At 35.8% G+C, this 22,241-nt stretch overlaps 2 protein-coding genes across 2 annotated transcripts; one reads left to right on the top strand and one right to left on the bottom strand.

Annotated features, from left to right (window-relative positions):
• Positions 1-1,124: 1,124 nt before the first annotated feature.
• Positions 1,125-4,439, bottom strand: rplp2b (ribosomal protein, large P2 b). Its single transcript, XM_084403694.1, has 5 exons — positions 4,339-4,439; positions 3,623-3,746; positions 3,462-3,510; positions 1,677-1,772; positions 1,125-1,242 (listed from the first exon to the last, which is right to left on the bottom strand). Exons 2-5 carry the CDS (start codon positions 3,743-3,745, stop codon positions 1,166-1,168), a joined length of 345 nt encoding a protein of 114 aa, XP_084259820.1. The 5' UTR covers position 3,746; positions 4,339-4,439; the 3' UTR covers positions 1,125-1,165.
• A 5,914-nt stretch (positions 4,440-10,353) lies between these two features.
• Positions 10,354-20,968, top strand: slc25a22b (solute carrier family 25 member 22b; the record flags this gene model as incomplete). Its single annotated transcript, XM_084404317.1, has 11 exons — positions 10,354-10,436; positions 10,595-10,619; positions 11,886-12,016; positions 12,109-12,164; positions 12,300-12,390; positions 13,722-13,779; positions 14,762-14,822; positions 15,701-15,857; positions 15,964-16,118; positions 20,092-20,167; positions 20,265-20,968. The coding sequence occupies 11 exons, from the start codon at positions 10,354-10,356 to the stop codon at positions 20,416-20,418; spliced, it is 1,047 nt and encodes a 348-aa protein (XP_084260443.1). The 3' UTR covers positions 20,419-20,968.
• Positions 20,969-22,241: the final 1,273 nt, after the last annotated feature.

Below are 22,241 nucleotides of genomic sequence, written 5' to 3'. Positions count from 1 at the left end.
AAACAGAATGTGAGCATAATTTCCAGATGGCTATTACTATAAACAGAATTTTACAAATAGATATATGTATAAGTTAGGCTAATGAGCAGTATAACAATGGATTTAAACTAGTGCAAATAAAGTTTGGACAGAAGCTATCCGAGTGAAAGTGCAGTGGAAAGTAATTGCATATTACAGTTAAGGTACGATATTGCAATGTATATATAAACAGTCGGTACTGTAAATAAACAGTCGGCAGTGCAAATTGAGCATATTCCAGTCAAGGTAGTAGTGCAAGATGCATATGTAAACAGTTGTTACTGTAATAACAGTCAGCAGTGCAAATGAACATTATAGTATTGCAAATAACAAATGGTTTATAATGGTATATTATATGGTAAATATATATATATGTAAATATATAAATATATATATATTATATGGTATATAATGGTAAATATAATGGTTTGGATTAGAATAGACAGCTACATGTACCATGTTTTTTGCACCTTTTCGATCCTAAGTAAATAATCATGTTGGACTCTAAGACAACTGACTTCCCAGAAAGAGTTATGCAACACAGGAATCGGCCACAAGAGCCAAAACATTTGCATCACATAACACCCTGGAAACTCCACGTCCAACCCATGTCCAAGCACAAGCCCATTATGGTCAATGAAAAACCTGACTCAGCAAAAAGACAAGATTAGAAACTGCCTCAACACAATGTAAGGATGCCGTGCATGAGAGGTTTTTAGTTTACAATTTATGTGCAAAGATCTAATATATCTATATGGAATGTGAGCTTTTAATATTTTTTGCTGAGGGAAATATTAGACTAAGGATTATCTTTTTTTTTTTTTTTAGTCTCAGGCTCGCAGTCATGAAGCTTTTTATAATCAATGTTTAGCATAATGTGTGTGTTTTAAAAAATTTCATGTCTTCAACCAGTGGGTTTTTGCATAGAAATTACTGGAGGAAAAGTTCTTTGAGTGGCATCAGATTCAAAGCAGTGAAAATGTAACTAGATTGTAACTAGTGTATTGGTGTGTGATAGTGGAGTACAGATTCTAATCACTCATCCTACTCCACATTATAAACATTGAAAAAGACCTTAAATTCTGAAATGAACCAGGAAGCAAAAATCATTTTGTAATAAACTTTATTTTGGTCCCGAGGAGACAGATTAGTCAAAGAGTCCGAATCCCATGTCATCTTCGGATTCTTCAGACTCCTCTTTCTTCTCTTCTTTCTTCTCCTCCGCTGCAGGAAAAAAGAAAAGGGATAAAGACGTTAACAACATTACAGGACCTAAAGGAAACCAACCAACACTCCACCCTGAGCAGTTCACATTTATTGATATTTCATAGTACTGCCCTTAATATCATCTAAAATATGCCAATAAAATATCAAATTTAAAGACAATGACAAAACGTTTGTTGGTTGCAAGAATGATCAAGACATTGAGAAATACTTGCAACATTCACAATAGATAAATATATAAATGCAACCATAATAGTGTTTATTTAGTGAAAACATACTTCGATTACTTTCAGCAACTTTACTGTTTAGTTACTTTAAACATTTTGAATCTACTTGCCTATAATTGATATTTGTCATGCTTTTAGCATTTATATGCTAAAAAGTTGTGAGCTATACTGTCAAATGAGAGAGACAGGGTAAAATAAGGCACTGACCTGCAGGGGCGGCAGCAGGTGCTCCAGCGGATGGGGCGGCAGAGCCGGAAACGGCTACAGCACCACCGGACGGCACGCTGGCCAGCTTACTGAAACCTGACAGACGGCGACAAACAAACACACACACTGAGACATGCTCAAACTGATCCTGTACCTTTGTTTCTTATCCAGGACACTCTGCAGGGTTCCCATGCACTCTTTGACCAAAATTTGTTTGCGATTACTGGATAAGGTTTTTTAGAAAAATATCTAAACACTCAAATCAATTCCTATGAAACTATTTTAAAGCTGGAATTTCTCTTAAATTATTAATATCCTCAAGGTAGAATAAAGTGCTGTACAAGACAATTACATAAATAAAAAAAAAGCCTACATAACACCCAAACGTACAAACTTAAAATGCCAATGAAAATAAGTCTTACAGGTTTCACCCAAAAATGAAAATTGTTACTCATTGACGGCTTAAAACGTTTATAAAAAGACTGAAATAAATCCATATGAATCCAGCAGTTTAATTAAAGTCTTCTGAAGAGACACTAAAGCTTTATATGATGACCAAGCTTAATTTGGCTTTTACGTAGGGGAATATACACGGCAAGATGTGCAATAAACGATTTTAATGCACGACACGGAGGCAAAGAACCACCCGATGTGAAGTGGAGTGCATTTTAATTGTTTAACGCACAGTTAGACATGAATATTCCACTTATACCATGGTCATTGGCCAGCATTGACAAGTTAAAGCTGTTATTGGTGTTTTCAGAACAATATTTGACCTGGAAAAGTAAAAATGACGGTTATTTTCATTTCGTTGGATCTAACATTATGCCCCCTTTAAATCAGACTGAGATGATCTTAGTGCCGTAAGATCACATTTATTTGAATGAATTATAGCATTTCAATTAATTTTAGAGAGAGAAAGAGAGAAATATGTATCTGTGCAGCATCTTTCCTCTTAATAGTGAAGCTACGAGATTCAAAAACTGATTTTACCCCCTCGTTGCTGAGAAACAATGTAGCGCAATTCAGTAGTAAAGCGATTTTTTAATTAATAAAAGTTGCGTGCCAGCTTTTCTGTGCTCCTGAACGTTTGTGTGGGTGCACAGTGCAATCTCCAATCACTGTGTGCTTCAACGAAATCAGCGCATTAATGATTACAATGATTAAACTGGCTGGAAATATCTGTGCATTAAACCGTTTTAAATGCACACCTTCGAGCCAAACAGAATTGAGTATTCAGACAGACCATGGTATAATCACATGTAAACACTGACCAACATGAACAGAAGCTCAACCGTACTTGCTTGATGCATGAGAACAAACCTCATTGGTTCATGGGTAAGCTCAAACATATTGGTGTGACGCGATAATCTAGTACGGCAAGTACGGTTGTTCGCTGGTCAATGTTTATATGTGATTATACCAAGGTCTGTCTGAATACTCAATTCTGTTTGACGTCAGAGTTTTGGGTGAACAGACTATAAATGGGAAAAATATCTGCGTTTCGAATTAACGAAAATCTTATGATTTGGAAAGGCATGAGGGTGAATATTGAATGTGAAATTTTTAGGTAAACTAACCCTTTAACTCTGCTTTTATAAACATCAATATAGTCAGCGGATTTGACATTCAAAACTTTTTAAAGCTTTGAAATAGTTTTAAAACGCCCCGATATTTGTTCAGGTTTTCCATGACCATGGGAACCCTAGCCTGGACTTAAACATATCCTCTCAAGTCCCTCAAATCTGTAACACTATGCTACCAGTTTAAAACAACCAAACTTACCTTGGACAATCACTTCCTCGACATTTTTGCCATTGAGCTCGGACACAACCTACAATACAGAAAAGTCAACATTAAAGACAAGCTGAATGTATGTAGTCCTTTACAAGCACAACATTTGATCCCGTCTCAGCGTTCATGCGCAGTTTTATGAATAGGTTTACCTTGCTCATACGAGTATCATCGGCTTCAATGCCGACGCTCTCCAGGATCTTCTTGATGTCACCTGTGCTGGGACTATCTTTGCCTCCAAGGGCAGCGAGCAGGTAAGCAGCTACGTAACGCATCCTACATCAAATAAAGAGAAATTAATGCATTAACATATAGAAAACATTAACAGTTTTGAACTGAATAATGGTCATCATTCAAAAATATTTGACAGCTGAATGCCCCAATAATGATTTTTTACATTTAACAAATTTAATTATAGTAAACATAACTTCTGAATGTAAAGGAGTTAATTTTACACAATATTTATTCAATTCATACGTTTAAAAAAACAAAAAAGTGCATCACAAATGTGTACATAAAACCTTAACTTAACAATATTTGAGTTCTTCTCCTACTAAAGTGATGCATATTAAAAGAATAAGAGGACATTTAGTGTTTAGTGTTTAGTTTAGACATTGTTTAAATAAAACAATGGCTCACACGCCATCTTTTACTACATCTTTACATTTCTTTTACTACTCTTTTGCCACATGGCCGAGTGAATTACTGCTAACGTTAGCGTACTGAGTATAATACATCAATCTGAGCTCCTGTATTATATCAGTCTAGCAAATGAAGGACTGAGGATCTTTATTGTTTCAAATACATTCATCATTCGCTCGTTTGAACTTTATGTGTGCTTGTTAAATCGGTGCTTTTATTCACTCACTTTGCGGAGAGAAGAAGACTCGCGTGTTCACAAGCGGGCTCGTGCAAGCAGAAAGGAAGCGGAAGGGTGGCGAAAACCGGAAAAACGACACGACCGATGACGTCACCTGTGAGGAGCGAATCGAAAGGACGAAAAGCACGTCAATCACGAGGTTGAGGGCGGAGTCTCTTCTCGTTTCCCCCCTTTTTTTCGGATGAAACCCTATGGATGAAACATTATGTTTATTTAAACATATTACGCTAATATTAAAAACGTGTAACTATAAAATTGTCTGGTATTTTTATGCTCAATCACTGAACTATAATAGTGTGGCCAGTTGATAGCCTATGACAGGAAAATTTGCCATAAATTTGCTGTTTGTTTGCTGTTTTAGGCTATATCATCGTTTACATTTAGGAAACAAATAATTTTAAAAATATTATGGAAACTTTCATAACTTTCAGAGAAATGGCAGAAAAGCACAGCCTGATGAATTCATGTCCTCTAGGTTGGTCATTGTTTGTGGAGTTAGAGTGAGAAGAAAAGTATCATGTTGTTTTCCTTCTAAAAGTCCACAGGACAAAATTAATCTGATAAATTCCAATAGGCTATATTTCGTTATTATATCAATTAAATCCTTAAAAGCAAAAATTTACCATTGTAGTCTAAAACATGCCAGCAGAGGTCATTGTTTATCAACATCCTACTCGTGAGCATGTAAATCAAAAGTGTAGGACTATTACGCAAAATCACAATTAGGCCTACCTGGACAACAGAGTCAGAAAATAACTTATTAATTATACTTATTTTACTTTTAAATAACTCAAATGTCAAAATGTTTTCCCCTGGAAATGATTTTCATAGGTAATTTTTACCTTTCTGAGAATAATATTTATGAAAACACTGTAGGTAAATAATGCTCAAAATAACAACATTATACTAGAATAGGCTACCATTTAAACAAATGTGTTATTGTGTTTATCACACACACACACACACACACACACACACACACACACACACACACACACACACACACACACACACACACACACACACACACACACACACACACACACACACACACACAGCTTTTTTAGAATATCAATCTACCTTCATTGTATGCAAAAGAACAGTTAATGCATTCTCCCTAAAATCTCATTATTTTGTTTTACAGAAGAAAGAAAATCATACAGACTTGGAATGAATAATTAATGACAAAATTTCATTTTATGTGAACTATTGTTTTAATTGCTCATGCAAGTGCGTTAGAAAATCATCATGAAAAGGTTTCTGATATAGAAAGATTGGTAAGAATGTGAGTGTAAAGAGTACATCAGACTGTCTGATTTAGCACTGATGTCAATGTGACATGTGGATTTGTGAATAATAGTTCACCCAAAAATTACATTTCAAAAATGAAATGAAATAATCATGTTATTTTAACCTAGATGACTTAATGATTTTTTTTGACAGGATGACCTGACTGCTCTTTTCAAAGATGAGATACCTTGAACAAAGTACAATAAAAAATCTTACAAGAATGGTTCTCCACAGACTATAGGCCAGACAGAATACAATGAACATGTTATGCCAAAAAATATACATATATGCAGAGATAACAAAAAAAGTAAAAAATAATAATAAATGTCCATACAATGGAAGTGAATTGTATTCAGAGATAACAATAATGATATTCTATATAATCATAATTATAATTAATATAATATATAATAATTGTATAATAATTATGATGATAACAGTTATAATAATCTATGCAATTAAAGTGAAATAACTGTCAAAAATGAAAATAAATGAATAAATAAATAAAAACGTTACTTGTATGGCTTTATAAAAGACTACGTAAGACTATAATAAATGATGAAAGAAAATTCATTTTAGAATATTTATTTTTGCACGGATTGTTTTTGCATGTTGCACAGATACACCAGTAGGTGGCGACAAGTGACCGTCTTGAATCGATCATTATTTCAACCGATTTATTCAAATTAATTCATTCAGGAATGAAAACTGTTGACTCATGCCGCGTTCCAGGCAACCTGTAACCCGTGTTTTTCCAACTCGTAACTGGGAGTACATCGATCTAGTACGAGTTCACGGGTGGGAAGTCACGGGTTTGACGCACTTTCACGGGTATAAGGTTGGAAAAACACGGGTTACAGGTTGCCTGGAACGCGGCATCATTCCTTCAACTCACCCGTTCAAAAAAGCCGATTCGGTTCAGAAATCGAGTCATTGAACTGTTCACTCAAACGATTCGTTCAAACCCACTGAATCATCCAGAAACAAAACACCACTACTGTGTTTTTGTTCGGCTGTGTTTTGGGTTTGTTTGGAACTATTTTCATTGACAGATAGAAAAAATTGAATGTTGTGTGTGTCTGTGTCTAAAATGTAAGCCAGTAGCCTACAAGTCTTATTTATTAAATTGTTGCATAAAAGCAATATTGCACTTTGATACTCGGTATCGTGATGTTTATCCGAATGTTGCTGATGTTTTAGTGCACGATGAGATGTAAGACACCCATGACATGAGACTTGAGGAAAACTGACTTCACACAACCACAAAAACTATGGAGAAAAGTCACGTAAGTTCTGATAAAAACTCCTGCAGCATTTGCTTGCAGATATTTTATCCAAACACCTTTATAGGGGCCAGTATTGAATCAAACTGCAGCAGACACAAATAAGAAATTGAAATGCATTAATGCTTCTTGTGAAAGTAAAAGCAGAGAGAACATTGAAGGCTAATGTTTTAGGGCTTTGCTCTCATCTTCTCATCTTCCCTCCCAGGTCTTTTCACTCTCTGTGTCTTCTTTGAACACCCTTATTTACTTTCTCTCTTTCCTGCCTTGTACACTAGCAGCCTCTGTTCCTGTAAGTCTTATCAATGGCTGGTTTTGGGTTTCTGAACATAATCTCTCAATGGGATGCATTGTGGAGACTGCCTGTGGATTCAGGATAAATGTGAGTATGCTGGCTTTGCCAGAGTTTTATTTGTCACATCATTCAACAGGCTTGTTTTAGCCGTAGTGCACAGAATAAAAACCTCAAAGCCTTTACCCAGAAGAAAAACACGTCGCACAGAGTTGCTCGTTCATAGCTCAGGAGAATTAATGGAGTTCTCAGTTGGGTTTCCTGTAAGTATCAACTTGGTCTCAGATGTTTCTCCTATAGTTATTTAGGATTAATAAGAATAAATACTGAGATGTTTGTATGGAGCTGTAAATGAATATATGACTGTGAATAGCAGCTCAGATCAGTTGGTTTTAAATGGAATTAGATGAGAAATTATGTATAATATTGAGATTATTGACATTTGATTGCAGTCTCTTGGCAAATCTGAGCACTTGTGAGATTCATAGGTCTTTTTCTCAAAGGAAACGGCTGGTTTCCTTGCGATCTCCATTTAATTTCCTTGCTGTCTTATTAATTTTTTCTTTTCTTTGTATTGGTTTAAAAACTATTTTTATATACAGAAAGTGCCTCTAAAAAAAGCTGCTTTTGGGAAGTTTTTGATTTGTACTTTTCAAAGAGTCATTTTAAAAGTCACAAATCCTCAGTTGTCAATCATATCTTACAAATGAAATGCGGTGTGCATTTCGTGAAACCAGTGTTGCTGTTGCCATGTTTCTGTTTGCTTGTAAACTGGAGACATTTTAGGCTGTTGAGAGGAAATTGAAAACTGATGCACAAAATGTCTTAAATGAACCTGCATTTGGTGACCCAAGTTATGATATGGTTTAGATGATAGTGAACTCATTCTGGTTTTGCATATCTTAATTGGCTCAAATCCCATGTTCTTTAGAGAGAGAACTATTAGGTGAGTTAGATCAAATATTAGCTAATGTTAACATATAATTAAAGTTTTAGCCAGTTCCTCTAACTCAACTAGTAGACCATGGCTCTCCTATTGCAAAGATCTTGGCTTTGATTCCCAAACATTTATAGCTTGAATGCATTTTTTCAGTCTCTTTGAATATTAGCATCTGCCAACAGATTTGTAACGTGTAATTTATGGGAAATACTTTAAGTTTATCAATAAACACAAGGCAGTATTTGGTCCGTTCTGAGTGCTAGCTTTATATTATAATAATAATACTATAATATATATTAAGTATAGCTAATATTATCTAACATTAAGGCTGAATATTTTATGTTATTGGAACCGTTAATATGTTTATAAGTTTTGTTATTTCATGTAATATTTAATGTTAGAAAATAAAGCAATAACACAAATCATTCAGACATATATTATAGTAATATTTAGTTTGACCTCCTCAGTGTTATGATTCTGTTTAGTTTCATTGTGTTTTGGTTTCGTCCCAGGTCCTGTTTTCCCTGTGTTCCCGGTCATTATTAATTTCCATAGCTTCTCCTTAGTTACGCCGGTTTCTGTTCCAGTTCTGTTCCACCCTGTGTGTTTTAAGCCCCTGGTTTTTCTCAGTCGATTGTCTTCATTGTTCCTAGTGTTCGTTAAAAGTTTTGTGAATCATATATTCTCTCTGTAGATACAGCTACACTAAGGTGGAAAAACTAAAAAGTTTTGAAGGTTAAGCTACACTTCTTTTCATATTTCAGAGTTTGTAGAATATTTTCCACTAGGAAAATCCACTAAGTTTCCACTAGGTGTATTTTTCATGGTGTTTCTGGAGAGTATACCAATAATTCATGTGGATTTTAGATTCATAACTCAGATTCATCTCTCACTCTCTCTCTCTCACACACACACACACACAGAAACAGAGGTAGGCTATTATTATTATTATTCATAAAAAGCACAAAGCTTAAGGTTGGGTCAGGCGAGTATCAATGAGCAGAATTAGGACGTATTTAACAAAAGCAAGATCGTCACATGTAATTTTTCCATTACACACACACACACACCTTTGCTTTTATCAAGCTTTCACACACCACACCACCTCTAGAGAGATCCTCTGAATACAGAATAGAGAATCAAGCACATCCTGTCATTGTCTCTGAAATTATTATTTTGATTCTTACTGTGCTGTGTTTTCACTAATGGATAGTACAGGCCAGAGTGAACGTGAGCGGCTTTGATGGCATCTGTGCTGCTGTCACAGTGCGTCTTTGAACCTGCATCCTGCCGCTCTAAATCATCTATTCCCTGACTTTGTTGCACATGGTTTTGAAGACCAGAAAACATTGTGATGTTTGTAGTGTTTTCAGCAGTTGCCATGGCCACAGAAACTCCATATCCTTGAGCATTTTACAGTTACATGCAGCACTGGAAAATAAAAATGAATAAATAAATGAATAATTCTCAGTATTTTTTGTCTTGTTGTCCTGTCAAAGAACATCCCTAAAACAAAAATACATCAAAAATAAATTTACCCACAAAGCATATTTGTATGGGTTCATAAGGTTTGTTTTCTTTAATATATTAATTTCACTTACACTGCTTTTTTGTGTTATATGTGTGTGTGTGTGTGTGTGTGTGTGTGTGTGTGTGTGTGTGTGTGTGTGTGTGTTTTAATGACCAATAAGTTCAATTAAACCATCGAAATATTGTATATTGTTTAAATATAAGGGAAGAACAAAACACTAAACTTGTTATTATATGACAAAATTATTTGGTTATTATTTTATTTTACTATGCAAAGAAAAACGAAATGCTCACAGGAAAAAGCATAAATTGACTACAGTATAATCTGTTATTAATATTTTGTCGGTTCTCTCTTGTTTTTGCATGTGTTCATACATTTTTGTCCAGGCTGTCCTACAAACAAATTTGTCACAATTTGGCATGTTTCATTGCATTATAATCACAAATAAAATATTTGATTTAAAGCACAACCACGAAATATGCTTACAAAAATGTAAAAAAAAAAAATTTCAATAGACATCACTTTTGGCCACTACTGTAAATGGATAAAATCTTACGCTAAAATACAGATTAGCAGCATATAGAGAAAACGAAGTAAACACTAGTAACACATGAGATGACGCCTGATTGGTTTGATACTAATGTTTATTGTGATGTTTCTAGGAATTATGAAGAGAGAGTCTGTAAAGCAGCCTGAAGTTCGGCTCATCTCCATCTTCTCTCTGGTCGTGTTGGACACCCCTGCAGCTGAGTACATACTGCACAACCTGGAACAGGAATAGAAATGTGCTGGACTTCAATATCAGCCACTCCTGATTCAGTTTCCATCAAGTTTTTGACACTCAAAATATGTACAAATGTAATTTCATAAAATCTGCTCTGTGACATTATTGATCGCTTTGTCTTCAGTTTAAATGGCTGGAAAGCAGATAAGGTGAGTTTTATTTATAGAGAGAAATGGCCAATACTCACTGTAGAGTAAAAATAGTTGGGAACCAGAACTACACAAGTACACAAAAGCAAGATAGTATTTTAACATGGAAAAAAATGATATGCTTCGCCTTTATTATGATTACTGTGATGTAACGGACCTCACAACTCCACTGAGTGAAGGGTCAAATATCTATGCCTTTAAAGGAACACTCCACCGTTTTTTGAAATAGGGCTTATTCACCTTCTTTCCTACATTTAGATAGGTGGGCAAATGCATTTTTGTCTCAGTGCATGCATTGTTTTAGTTTGACAGGGTCTGTGCTAGCTTAGCTTAGCATAATGAATGGAATCCTTTGTTGCCAGCTAGCATGTCCTGAGTAAAAGTAATATAAAAAATAAAAAAAAAAACTTAATTACTTCTTGTGGCCTGCGTATTCACAATGAGTACAAATAGCGATGCAGATTAACACTAGGCGATTTCCTATGCAGATATTGACTTGGGACTATATTAGGGGGAAGCACAGGCGAAGCACTGCTACTTGGGCGCAGAGATATCACGCCCAAGTAACAGTGCTTCGCCTGTGCTTCCCCCTAATATAGTCCTTAATATATAAGTCAGTATCTGCCTAGGAAATCGCCTAGTGTTAATCTGCATCGCTATTTGTACTCATTCTGAATATGCAGGCCACAAGAAGTAATTAGGTGTTTTTTTTTGTTTTGTTTTTTATATTACTTTTACTCAGGACATGCTAGCTGGCAACAAAGGATTCCATTCATTATGCTAAGCTAAGCTAGCACCGACCCTGTCAAACTAAAACAATGCATGCACTGAGACAAAAATGCATTTGCCCACCTATCTAAATGTAGGAAAGAAGATGAATAAGCCCTATTTCAAAAAACGGTGGAGTGTTCCTTTAAATCAGATGTGTTAGTCAGATAGCTAACAGTTTGCCTATTCTCATTTCTGAAACACATATGAATTTGAGATTGTGTAGCTAGATGCATTTGTTTTGATGTTGTTGATTTGTGTAGAGTCGGGCCATTAGCTATTGCTACTTGATCGGACCCTTATGAATTACTTTTAACTGACATCTTATTTAATTGTTTGGATTTTGTTGAATTAAACCAGTTAATTTAGATGTTTAAACATTAGCACTTAAGTACGGATATTTCAGTAATTAACATGTGGCCTTTGAACACATAAAAAGGTGAACTCTTTTTAGATGGCATGGTTTCTATTGTACACTAGATTAATGTGTAATGTTGTTTCAGCCTGCCTGCTAAACTCATCAATGGAGGCATTGCTGGATTGATTGGTGTCACTTGCGTATTTCCGATTGATCTGGCAAAAACACGCCTCCAAAACCAGCAAAACGGATCTCGCATCTACACTAGCATGTATGTTTTACGTTCCTTTCATCGTCTGAGCAAATGAATGCCTGTGCTTCATGCATATAATGTACATGTGTGTGGATGTGTTTCATTCACAGGTCTGATTGTCTGATAAAAACCATCCGATCAGAAGGATTCTGTGGGATGTACAGAGGTGATCACAATGTCATACTGTTTCACAATGTATATGTTGGTTTACATCATTTGGAAGTGTTCATGCTTTGGAAAAACTCCATCATTTCTCCCCTTTTCTTCTTAATATATATTTCCTTCACACTTTTATTTCTAGGAGCTGCGGTTAATCTGACTCTGGTAACTCCAGAAAAGGCCATCAAACTGGCTGCCAATGATTTCTTCAGACACCAGCTCTCCAAAGATGGGTGAGAATAAAAACACTTTTACATACATGTGGGGAAAACAACAAACATAACTTAATTTCTTATTTAGAAGCTTAAATTAGAATTTTGCAATTTAAGAAATTAAGATACATTCAGGAATTTGCAACTGCATTAAATTTAAGCGCATTCACAATTCTATTCGGAATTTATATAATTATTAATCATATTTATATAATTATATTACTATATTCGGAATATGTAATATTATATTTATAATTTATAATAATAATATTACTCGGTTAGCCGTCTTACATTTTAACCCTGTCCATTTCTAAGGGTCGTTTTTTAGATAAATTTCTCTATTAAAACTTGTATAACATAATATTCTTAACTACAAATAAGCAATTGAACATTTCCACATTGTTCGACACTATAGTCTATGGGGTAAATCATTACACAGTTGACATAATTTGAGAAGAATACTTTTGTTTGAAATAACAAGCAAAACTATCTAAATAAAACGGCCATCTTTCACAACATATCTAGGTTTTTAAAGGACTTTTCTGCTAAATTTAATCAGAAACGACAAAGAATTCATCAAAGAATGAAAATAACAAAAATATCAATACAAAATACATTGTTTGGCCAGTATAAATTGTAATTATAAAATGCATGTGACAACTTGAAACAACCTGACATTTATGAAATTACCCTTTTGTACAATCAAAGTTCAACCTTTCAGAATAAACCTTCATAGTTATAGTGATTCATATTCATTTAAATGAATTAATTTGCTCATTTGCATGACTCATTTACAGGGAATGTGCTCAGCAGTGGGACGTAATGGAAGTCTCATAACTTATTTAACAGTTGCACTGATTTAGAAAGAGGAATGCTCATTTTTTAATTTATTCTTTTTTGCTGCGGGCATAATGTAGGCTGGATGAAGTCTCAGATCTACGTCTTATTTTTTAAGGGAATGAATCCACTGCACCGCTGGATTTGCGCACAGAGTTTTGAAAACAGAGCTGATCTGATAAAAGCCTTCCATAGGCTTCTGCATTATAGATAGAAATTGCGGTACAACTCAGTACACCTTGAATACCTGGAGCTGGGTGAGCATCTCCGTGGTGACTAATAGCTAGACTGCTAAATTATTTATTAATGCAGTCCAGTAGACTGCAATGAACAGATAAATTATTCAAATAAATGTGTGTGAGTGTGTGTTTGGGTGTGTGATGTCATCACACAAGGTAAGGGTCTGACCCCAGAGCTTCTTGTTTACAGAGGAAATGGGCTTATCGTCATCTTAAAATAATGCTCCTTCCTTCTCTCGCCCTCTTTATCTTTCTGTTTTTCTGGCTCTCTCCCAGACAGAAGTTGACATTGGTTGGAGAAATGTTAGCTGGCTGCGGGGCGGGCACCTGCCAAGTTAGTCACTCTCTCTGCTGCACTCATATGACCCACATTTCTCACACACACACACACAAGAAAGAAAGAAAGAAAGAAAGAAAGAAAGAAAGAAAGAAATGTGTGCCACCTGACTAGAGAAAACAGAAAAATGCTTTTGTCATCCATTTTGCAAAGTAGGAAAGAAAACTTCAATACCCATAATGCACTGGGCATGTTGCCATCCAAGGCCACTCCCACCAGTCGTCTATGGATACGGTTACCAGAGTCAAATACTGCCTTGCTTTAGTAGGAAATACTTCTTAGCAACCTTTAGTCAAAATTTTAAAAAGGAGTGAGTTTACGTTCGGTTTCCAGTGAAGGATCCAGCGGCTAGAGGCTGCAAAGAATCATAAATGTGGATAGAACACTGTGACGGAAAATCTGAAAACTATCCGTGTTTGTGGTCAACTTTTCAAAATGGATGACCACGAACACCATGTTTAAGGCCAAACGGAGGGAAAAAACTGAAAGAAACTGCCATCGCGTATACATGTAAGAAAGCTGTTGCCATTCCATTTTTACCATAATGCTGTTTATAGAGTAGACAAAGTATGATACAATATTCAGTGATAAACCTACTCTTACAATAACTGTTCTGTTAATAGACCTGTCTATTATTAATAGATTATAATAGATAATAGATTAATATTGTTAATAGACTGTCCATGGGCGGGGATACAAAAATGCGGAAGTACAATCTGTAGTTTTCACCTCACAAGAGCCGTGGAGCTGTCAAAATAAATGTGACTTTTGCTGAAAAAAACTATAAATATAATAAAATTTCTCGGCCCAGAACATTGCTCATTTACATATACTACTGAGATTGTAACAATACAAAGTGGGTTGGAAATGAATTATTAAATTGAATTAAAATGAATTATATTAAACCCTAAACATTCCTTCAGTCTTACTACCAGTACCTTAACTAACTTCTGTCTCTATGCGGTCTGTGTTTTGGCAGGTGATTGTAACCACTCCTATGGAGATGTTAAAGATCCAGTTGCAGGATGCCGGCAGAATAGGTAAAGATATACAACTTTCTGCCATCGTTGACACGTCTCTTGTCCACTGATAGTGTCTTGTAGATGAAGGGTAGGCATAATGCCATGCCTGTGCATACCATTTCTGCAATATGTGTAATGTGAGCAACATACAAAATGTCTGTATGCACGGGATACTGGATGATATACTACTTTTGGCAAAATGTGGCATGCACAACAGAGCAATAATGTTGCATCCCACAATGCAATGCACTTAAAATGACCTTGACCACAATATCAACTGTACGTTATGACAGGACACCACTTGCCGAATTAAACATGAAATGTGGACATGTGTCAGCATTGTAGCATAGAACAAAATGAAACCTTGCTACATAGACTTTATTATGTTATTTATATATACTATTTATCTGATCAAAAACACAGCAAAACATATTATGATATATTATGACAATTTTCTAAATCACTGTTTTCTATATTTTAAAATGTAATTTACTCCTGTGATGTAAAGCTGGATTTTCAGCATCATTACTCCAGTCTTCAGTGTCACATGATCCTTTAGAAATCATTCTAATATGCTGATTTGCTGCTCAAGAACATTTTTTATTATTAATGTTGAAAGCGGTACTGCTGCTTAATGATTTTGTGGGAACCGTCATACATTTTTTCAGGAATATTTGAAAAATAGAACGTTGAAATGAACAGCATTTATTTAAAAATATATATATCTTTTTGTAGTATTATAAATGTTCCTACTGTCACTTTTGATCAATTTAATGCTAAATAAATAGAAGTATTAATAAAAAATCTTACTGACCAAACTTTTGAACAGTAGTGTATATACTGTGGAATTAGTATGATTAATATGCTATTCTGAACATAGCCAATGTTTCTGACAGAGGCCCAGAGGAATCTAATTGGCCGGCATGGCGGAAAAGGAAGGGCTAAAGCGAATGCTGTTCGGAAGTCTCCTACAGCTCTCCAACTCTCTAGAGATCTGCTGAAGGACAAAGGCATCACTGGTCTCTACACGGGACTGGGTGCCACTCTATTACGGTAGTCTGACAGAGTCACTCAAACTGTGGGACGCTTTCAGTCATAATGTGCTTTCTCTCCATCCTTTGTCTCACAGTGGCGAACTCTCTCTCTTTCTCTCCCTCAGGGATGTGCCCTTTTCCATCATCTACTTCCCACTGTTTGCTAACCTGAATAGCCTAGGCAGGAGGAACACTGATGGTTCAGCTCCATTTTACATCTCCTTCCTCTCTGGCTGTCTTGCAGGCTGCACTGCAGCTGTTGCCGTCAACCCTGTGGACGGTGAGATGATCTACATTGTATGAAATGCATTTAATGAGATGCACACTATGGTTCAAAAGTTTAGGGTTGGTAAGATATTGTAATGTTTCTGAATAAGGTTTCTTATACTCAACAAGGCTCCATTTATTTGATCAAAAATACAAAAATAAAAATAGTAATATTATCAAAAATTATTGCAATTTAAAATAACTATTTTCGATTGGAATAAATTTATAAATTATTCATGTGGTGGTAAAGCTGAATTTTCAGCATCATTACTCCAGTCTTCAGTGTCACATGATCCTTCTGAAATAATTCTATTATGATGGTTTAATACAGAGAACAGCAGTTATTGAAAGTAACAATTTTTTAACGTTATGTCTATGTTGTTACAAACATAATTGCTGAATAAGTATTAATTTCTTAAAAAACAAACAAAAAAAACAATCTTGCTGACCCCAAACTTTTGAACAGTAGTGTATGTGAAACAACTAGAAATACAGTTTCACATTGACCATAAAATTGAAAGGAGCCAAAATCCAGGATTGGGTATAATCTACAAAAAAAAAAAAAGATAAGGAAATGTTGGAAATGTGTTCATTTAGTTAAATCTTCAGTGTTTACTCCTCACAAGATCAAGGCTGTTTTCCTAAATGTAGTTAGCTGCTTTTTTGTCCATGGCCTACAGCATCTTGAATGAAATGGAATCTCGTAAGTGACTGATTTGGGACACTCTACATATAGTACCTCCATTCATTATACAAGTAGCACTCCTCGCATGCAGTACACAGGAGATCTGAGTTGATTTCAGTCGCTAAGCTAACAAGACATGACAAACATAAAAATACATTACACACAAATATCAGGTTAAAAAACCTCTCTTCTTAGATTAAAATCTTTCAAATTTAGTTTTGTCAGCCAATATATTATATTGAACAATTGCATTTGATATTAAATCCATAAGGGGCACAGTTTACCCCGGTATTTACCCCGGTCTTACACCCAAACAGTTCAAAAGTAATCTTAGAATGAAAAACAAATCAGAAAAGATTGGTATGTGTGTAATAATGTGTGACACTATTATGACAAAAACATTTATTTTTCATATGTCAGTAAGCCAATATCAAAGTGATTGCATCTCAGATTTCATTTCAGCACTTAATTCAGTCAGGCAGTGACTATTGTTTAAAAACATACATAGCGGGAGCCTAAGTATCTCAAATGGCAAATGTGGTATTAAGAAGTTTACCTTTCCCTGCTAAAAAACCCTAATAATGTCAACAAACATTACAGCATGTCAAAAATATATTGCAATGCCAGCATAGCTATGTTTACATGGACATTTTTCGTTTGTGTTTTCAAACATAGTGTTTACATGAACGCTAAATAAAGTGTGTTTCCTTCTCAAAAGCAAGGCTGCGTCCTAGTGAGGTTGTGTCCTTCCTATATCAGTCTTTCTGAGACTTCTTAGGAACACGTTCCCACCCTCCAAATCTTAATATCAACTGAAAACATTGTTTGTGTCTTACATTTCATAATGAACTCAGACAAGCTCAGTGCCGACTCGTTTTTTTGTCTGTTTATTTTCGTGAATTGGAATATGTGCAAAGGATCGTGGGTGATTGAAGGACGCGAAGGATGCCTTCCATTGATCCTTTAAATTGAGACGGCCTTCAGCGGCGCTTAATGATGTGGCAGCCGAGAAATCCAGCCTTCCGTTCGAGAAGCACCCTATATGTCACAGTCACACACAAATTGGAATTGATCTTTTGACATGTGCACACTGCACAAATATACAGAGTTTCCCACCGTTGGCACATTCTAACCATCCTCAAACCATTTTTTTGTTTTCTTAGTTTTAAAAAGCAGACCTAATAATTATCTATTTTAATTATAATTGATCTATTGCATTAGGAGACGACGAGCACAAAAGGCGTTTTGCCCAGCTGCTTATATTAATCATAATCAAGCATTAAAAATGCCCCTTCTCGCACCCCAAACAAGACGTCTTATGGATGAGAGTCCTAAGCAACTTAACTTTACACTAAATAATATATCTCCTTTAGCACACAGTATTTTGAGTGATGATAGTAATAGGGGCGCTACCGCTTACATTTGCTAGCAGTTCAATACTAAGTTAACGAAGAAAAAAGTACAGTATTTACAGATGAAACTGACCTACACTTGAAGCCCTGAACAGGTCAGCCTAATTTTGCTGCTTCTTCTTGGAGTGCTTTCTTTTTCTTTGTCCTTTCCCTCTCTGGCCATTGTCTGTCCATCATCGGATGCTGCTCGTATTTTCTGTTTAACCGTTTGGCTGAGGCGTAAAGTCGAATCGTAGCCTTGCCAGTCAAGACTAACAGATTCATGATTTTATTAAAGGAGCCGTATGTAAGATTGTGGCCAAAACTGGTACTGCAATCACTTTCAAATTACTGTAGAGCGGTGTATCCATAGATATCATATATAAACGCTAGATGTCTTATGGCGCAGTCACTTCCGGCATCATCGTTCGGCCATCTTGTGACAGTGCTCTGTGCATTAAGGTGAATGATCAGCACGCACACAAATCCTCTTATCTCGCTGAAATCTTGACGGATTTACAAACGGTTTGGTTTCTTACAAACGTTATTAACGTGGCTATAATTCCGAATGCTTGAACATGTATGTTATAATTTTTCATATGTATGCAGTGTATGTATGCAGTGTCATAACTACATCTCTGACGTTTATAACAAACCAAACCGTTTGAAAATCGGTAGAAAAATGAGCAAGTTATGGTTATTTAAAAGTACATGCACCATTGAAGTAGTGAGCGAGTACACTGTGGCAAGATGGCCGCCACGTGCGGACGTCGACCTCCATTGGCCAGCAGTGCGCACGAGACATCTAGCCTTTATATATGATATCTATGGGTGTATCCCCTCCCCCTCCCTACACTTTAGAATAATGGTCCGTCATTAATAAGTAACTATGCAGGAAGTAATGCAGGACTAATGAGTAGGCTAGTACATTAACACTTCAGCTACTACTATTAGCTAATATAGAAACAAGCTTAACTAATCAGCAAGTAATATCAAAGTTAGGAGATAGTTCCTTATTAGATAATTAATAATTACTGAATGAGATTTTCCTCATTATTAACTAACTGACAAATTATAGGCCTAAGTAACATTATGTGTGTCTGAGATGTAATCAGTAATCATTTTTACTCTGAATATAGTCATAATGCATCACTAATTACCCAAGCTAGTGATCTGGACTATTATTTTAAAGTGAAAAACATCTTTTTCACTTTAAAGTAATGGTCCATATCACTAGTAGTCCTTGAAGAGTGAGGTACTTGGCATTTTATGACCATGTTCTGAGTAAAAAAAGACAATCTTCAAGTTCCTCTAATTATTAATTACCTAATAAGGAGCTATCTCCTAAATGTGATATTACTTACTGATTAGTTAAGCTTGTTTCTATATTAGTTAATAGTAGTAGCTGAAGTGTTAATGTACTCCTCATTAGTCCTGCATTACTTCCTGCATAGTTAATTATTAATGACGGACCACTGTTCTAAAGTGTTACCCAAGGACTAATGGGACAACGTTGTCCTGCAACACTTCACATATGATGAGTGGATGGAGAATATTAGATTGACACGTCATTTATTACACTATATTCAACATCAACAGCTAGTTCCTCTCGTCATACGTCATTACGCCATTTCTACATCATTGCACATGCGCAGAACGTTTCAGTTTGGGTTTTCAATCTGATCAAGTGTTTACATGTCAACCCCTTTACAATCTGAATGAAATTTCAATCGGATTTGGCCTATTCATTCCGATAGACCTGGTTACATGTGACTTTTTTTTATTCTGACTGTGCTACTAGTCTGATTACAATCAGATTATTAGGATCAATGTAAAACTAGTCTCTAATAGAAGACAGAATTTTGTGAATGCAAACTAATCATCTGTATGCGTGTGTGTTTGTGCTGCAGTGCTAAAAACCAGGCTTCAGTCTTTGTCCCGTGGATGTCACGATGAGACTTACAGCGGAATGAAAGACTGTATCCGGTAAACTGACGCTAACATACAAGTTTAGTTTCCTCCATCACACAAAAAGTCTTCCATCTTTTTTTATTCTCTGAACATCTCTCAATCTTCCCCACAGTAAGATTCTCCGTCACGAGGGTCCCTCTGCGTTCCTGAAGGGGGCGTACTGTCGCGCACTGGTCATCGCTCCGCTGTTTGGCGTCGTGCAGGTGGTTTATTTCCTAGGAGTCGGGGAATTTGTTCTCGGCCTCCTGCATGGACAAAAACACTGAATCTTTACTGTGGATGGAGCCGCTACTTGTACAGCTACTTGTATTCAAACCGCAGCAATAATAATCAAATGATAAATTGTTATACACTGAATTTTTTTTATTCATTTGAATAGAAATTCACAAAGAATTACAAAGAATCTGCTAGTAACACATTGATTTGAATGTAATATTTTGTAATAATAGTAGAAGGACGGAAATAGTATTTTCTTGTAAAATGTACTCCAGTCATTTTTGTTTTATTTACAACTTTTCAAAAAACAACAGAAAAATGTTTACAGTGTAGGTTTGAGATCAGCATTGAAAACCAGGTTCAATAATCAGTCTATCAGTACAGATTGACAATAGCTCTGAGCTAGTGAGCTGCCTGTCTAGACAGTATTTTAGCCTGATACCTGTCACTTTTTATTGACTTTTTCCCTATGACATATTTTAGTAATCATCAAAAATTAGGTATAATTTAAAACACTCAAAATTGAACATTTCATTACCATGAAAAACGGTACTTTAAAACCTTTTTGGACTATGGATTTAATTTTCTAGCAATTTTCTTAAAAAAAAAAAAATACATTGTGTAAAATAAAAATGTTTAGTTCAGTACATTTGCTTGACTTAAATGTAAACTTTATTACACTTAAAAAAATTTTAAGATGCTTTCACTTCTGCAAAAATCTGTTGAGTGTCTTTAAAAAGAGACCAACCGTATTCGAAGGTCTTTATTCCAAAGCATTTAATAATTACAACCATTTAAGTTAATTTAATGTTAATTTAATTCAAAACTCCTGACACACATTTGAACACATAAATAGAAATGATTACTTTTATTCAGCAGGGATGCATTAAATTGATCAAAAGTAATGGTAAATACATTTTTAATTAGGGCTGCACGATATGAGGAAAAGCTGCGATGTGCGATAACATTGTTTAATATTGCGATGACGATATGACTTGCGATAAATATTCAAATTTGAATGTTAGCTATACTGTTCCCATGTCTTATTGCTTTAATAGGTTCTTTGCGTGATAGGTCAAACGTTTATTACCTGCCTGGTTTAGATTACACGATTTTGGCACGATCCGTTTGACGTAGGGTGACATAGGGTGTCATGGGGATTCGTAAACGACAACGGGCGTCGGGACGCAAGATTCGATCGTTTCATATCGTATAGTGTGTCATAGTGGGCGACAACCTACCCGTCCTGGAGGGCCGTTAAAAAATGAAACATGCTTCTGTCCGATGCTTCACGACAGAAAGACTAGCATGTTTCATTTTTTAACGGCCCTCCAGGACGGGTTGAGTAAGTGAGCGAGAGTGAGCGCAAGTGAGTGAGAGTGCGAGCAACAGTGAGTGTGTGTGTGCGCCAGTGAGCGGTGTGTGTGCGTGCGCGCGAGTGAGTGAGTGATGGACAGTGAGTGTGTGTGTGTGAGCGAGTGAGCGTGAGTGAGTGAGCGAGGGAGGGAGAGTGTGTGTGTGTGTGTGCGTGCGTGCGTGCGACGGCACGCGATGACTGGTCGGAAAGCAAAGTGTAGTCTGACATGTTTCTTGTCCACACACAACAAGATTTTAGTAGTCAAAATCGTGTAATCTGACACCGTGACTATCTTAACAGACACAAAAATCTTGTAATCTGAACCAGGCATTTATTCATCGTGTCAGGCTGTTGCAATGTGTTCATCGCGCGAGTTCATATCGCGATGACGATGAAAATTCGATGTAGGCCTATCGGTCAGCCCTATTTTTAATGCTACAAAATATATATATATATATTTCAAATCAATGCTGTTCTTTTGAACTTTCTATTCATGGAAGACTCCTGAAACAACAG

The sequence above is a fragment of the Rutilus rutilus genome (assembly GCF_951802725.1).
Source record: "Rutilus rutilus genome assembly, chromosome: 3".
NCBI lineage: Eukaryota > Metazoa > Chordata > Actinopteri > Cypriniformes > Leuciscidae > Rutilus > Rutilus rutilus.
The sequence above is the reverse complement of the archived record's forward strand: the minus strand, read 5'-3'. Positions and strand labels throughout refer to the sequence as shown.

Coding starts and splice junctions, on each gene's coding strand:
- rplp2b (XM_084403694.1), bottom strand. CDS start 3,745: ATGCGTTACGTAGCTGCTTACCTGCTCGCTGCCCTTGGAGGCAAAGAT. Junction 3,511..3,622: donor ATGATACTCGTATGAGCAAG/GTAAACCTATTC, acceptor TCTGTATTGTAG/GTTGTGTCCGAGCTCAATGG. Junction 1,773..3,461: donor CGAGGAAGTGATTGTCCAAG/GTAAGTTTGGTT, acceptor GCCGTCTGTCAG/GTTTCAGTAAGCTGGCCAGC.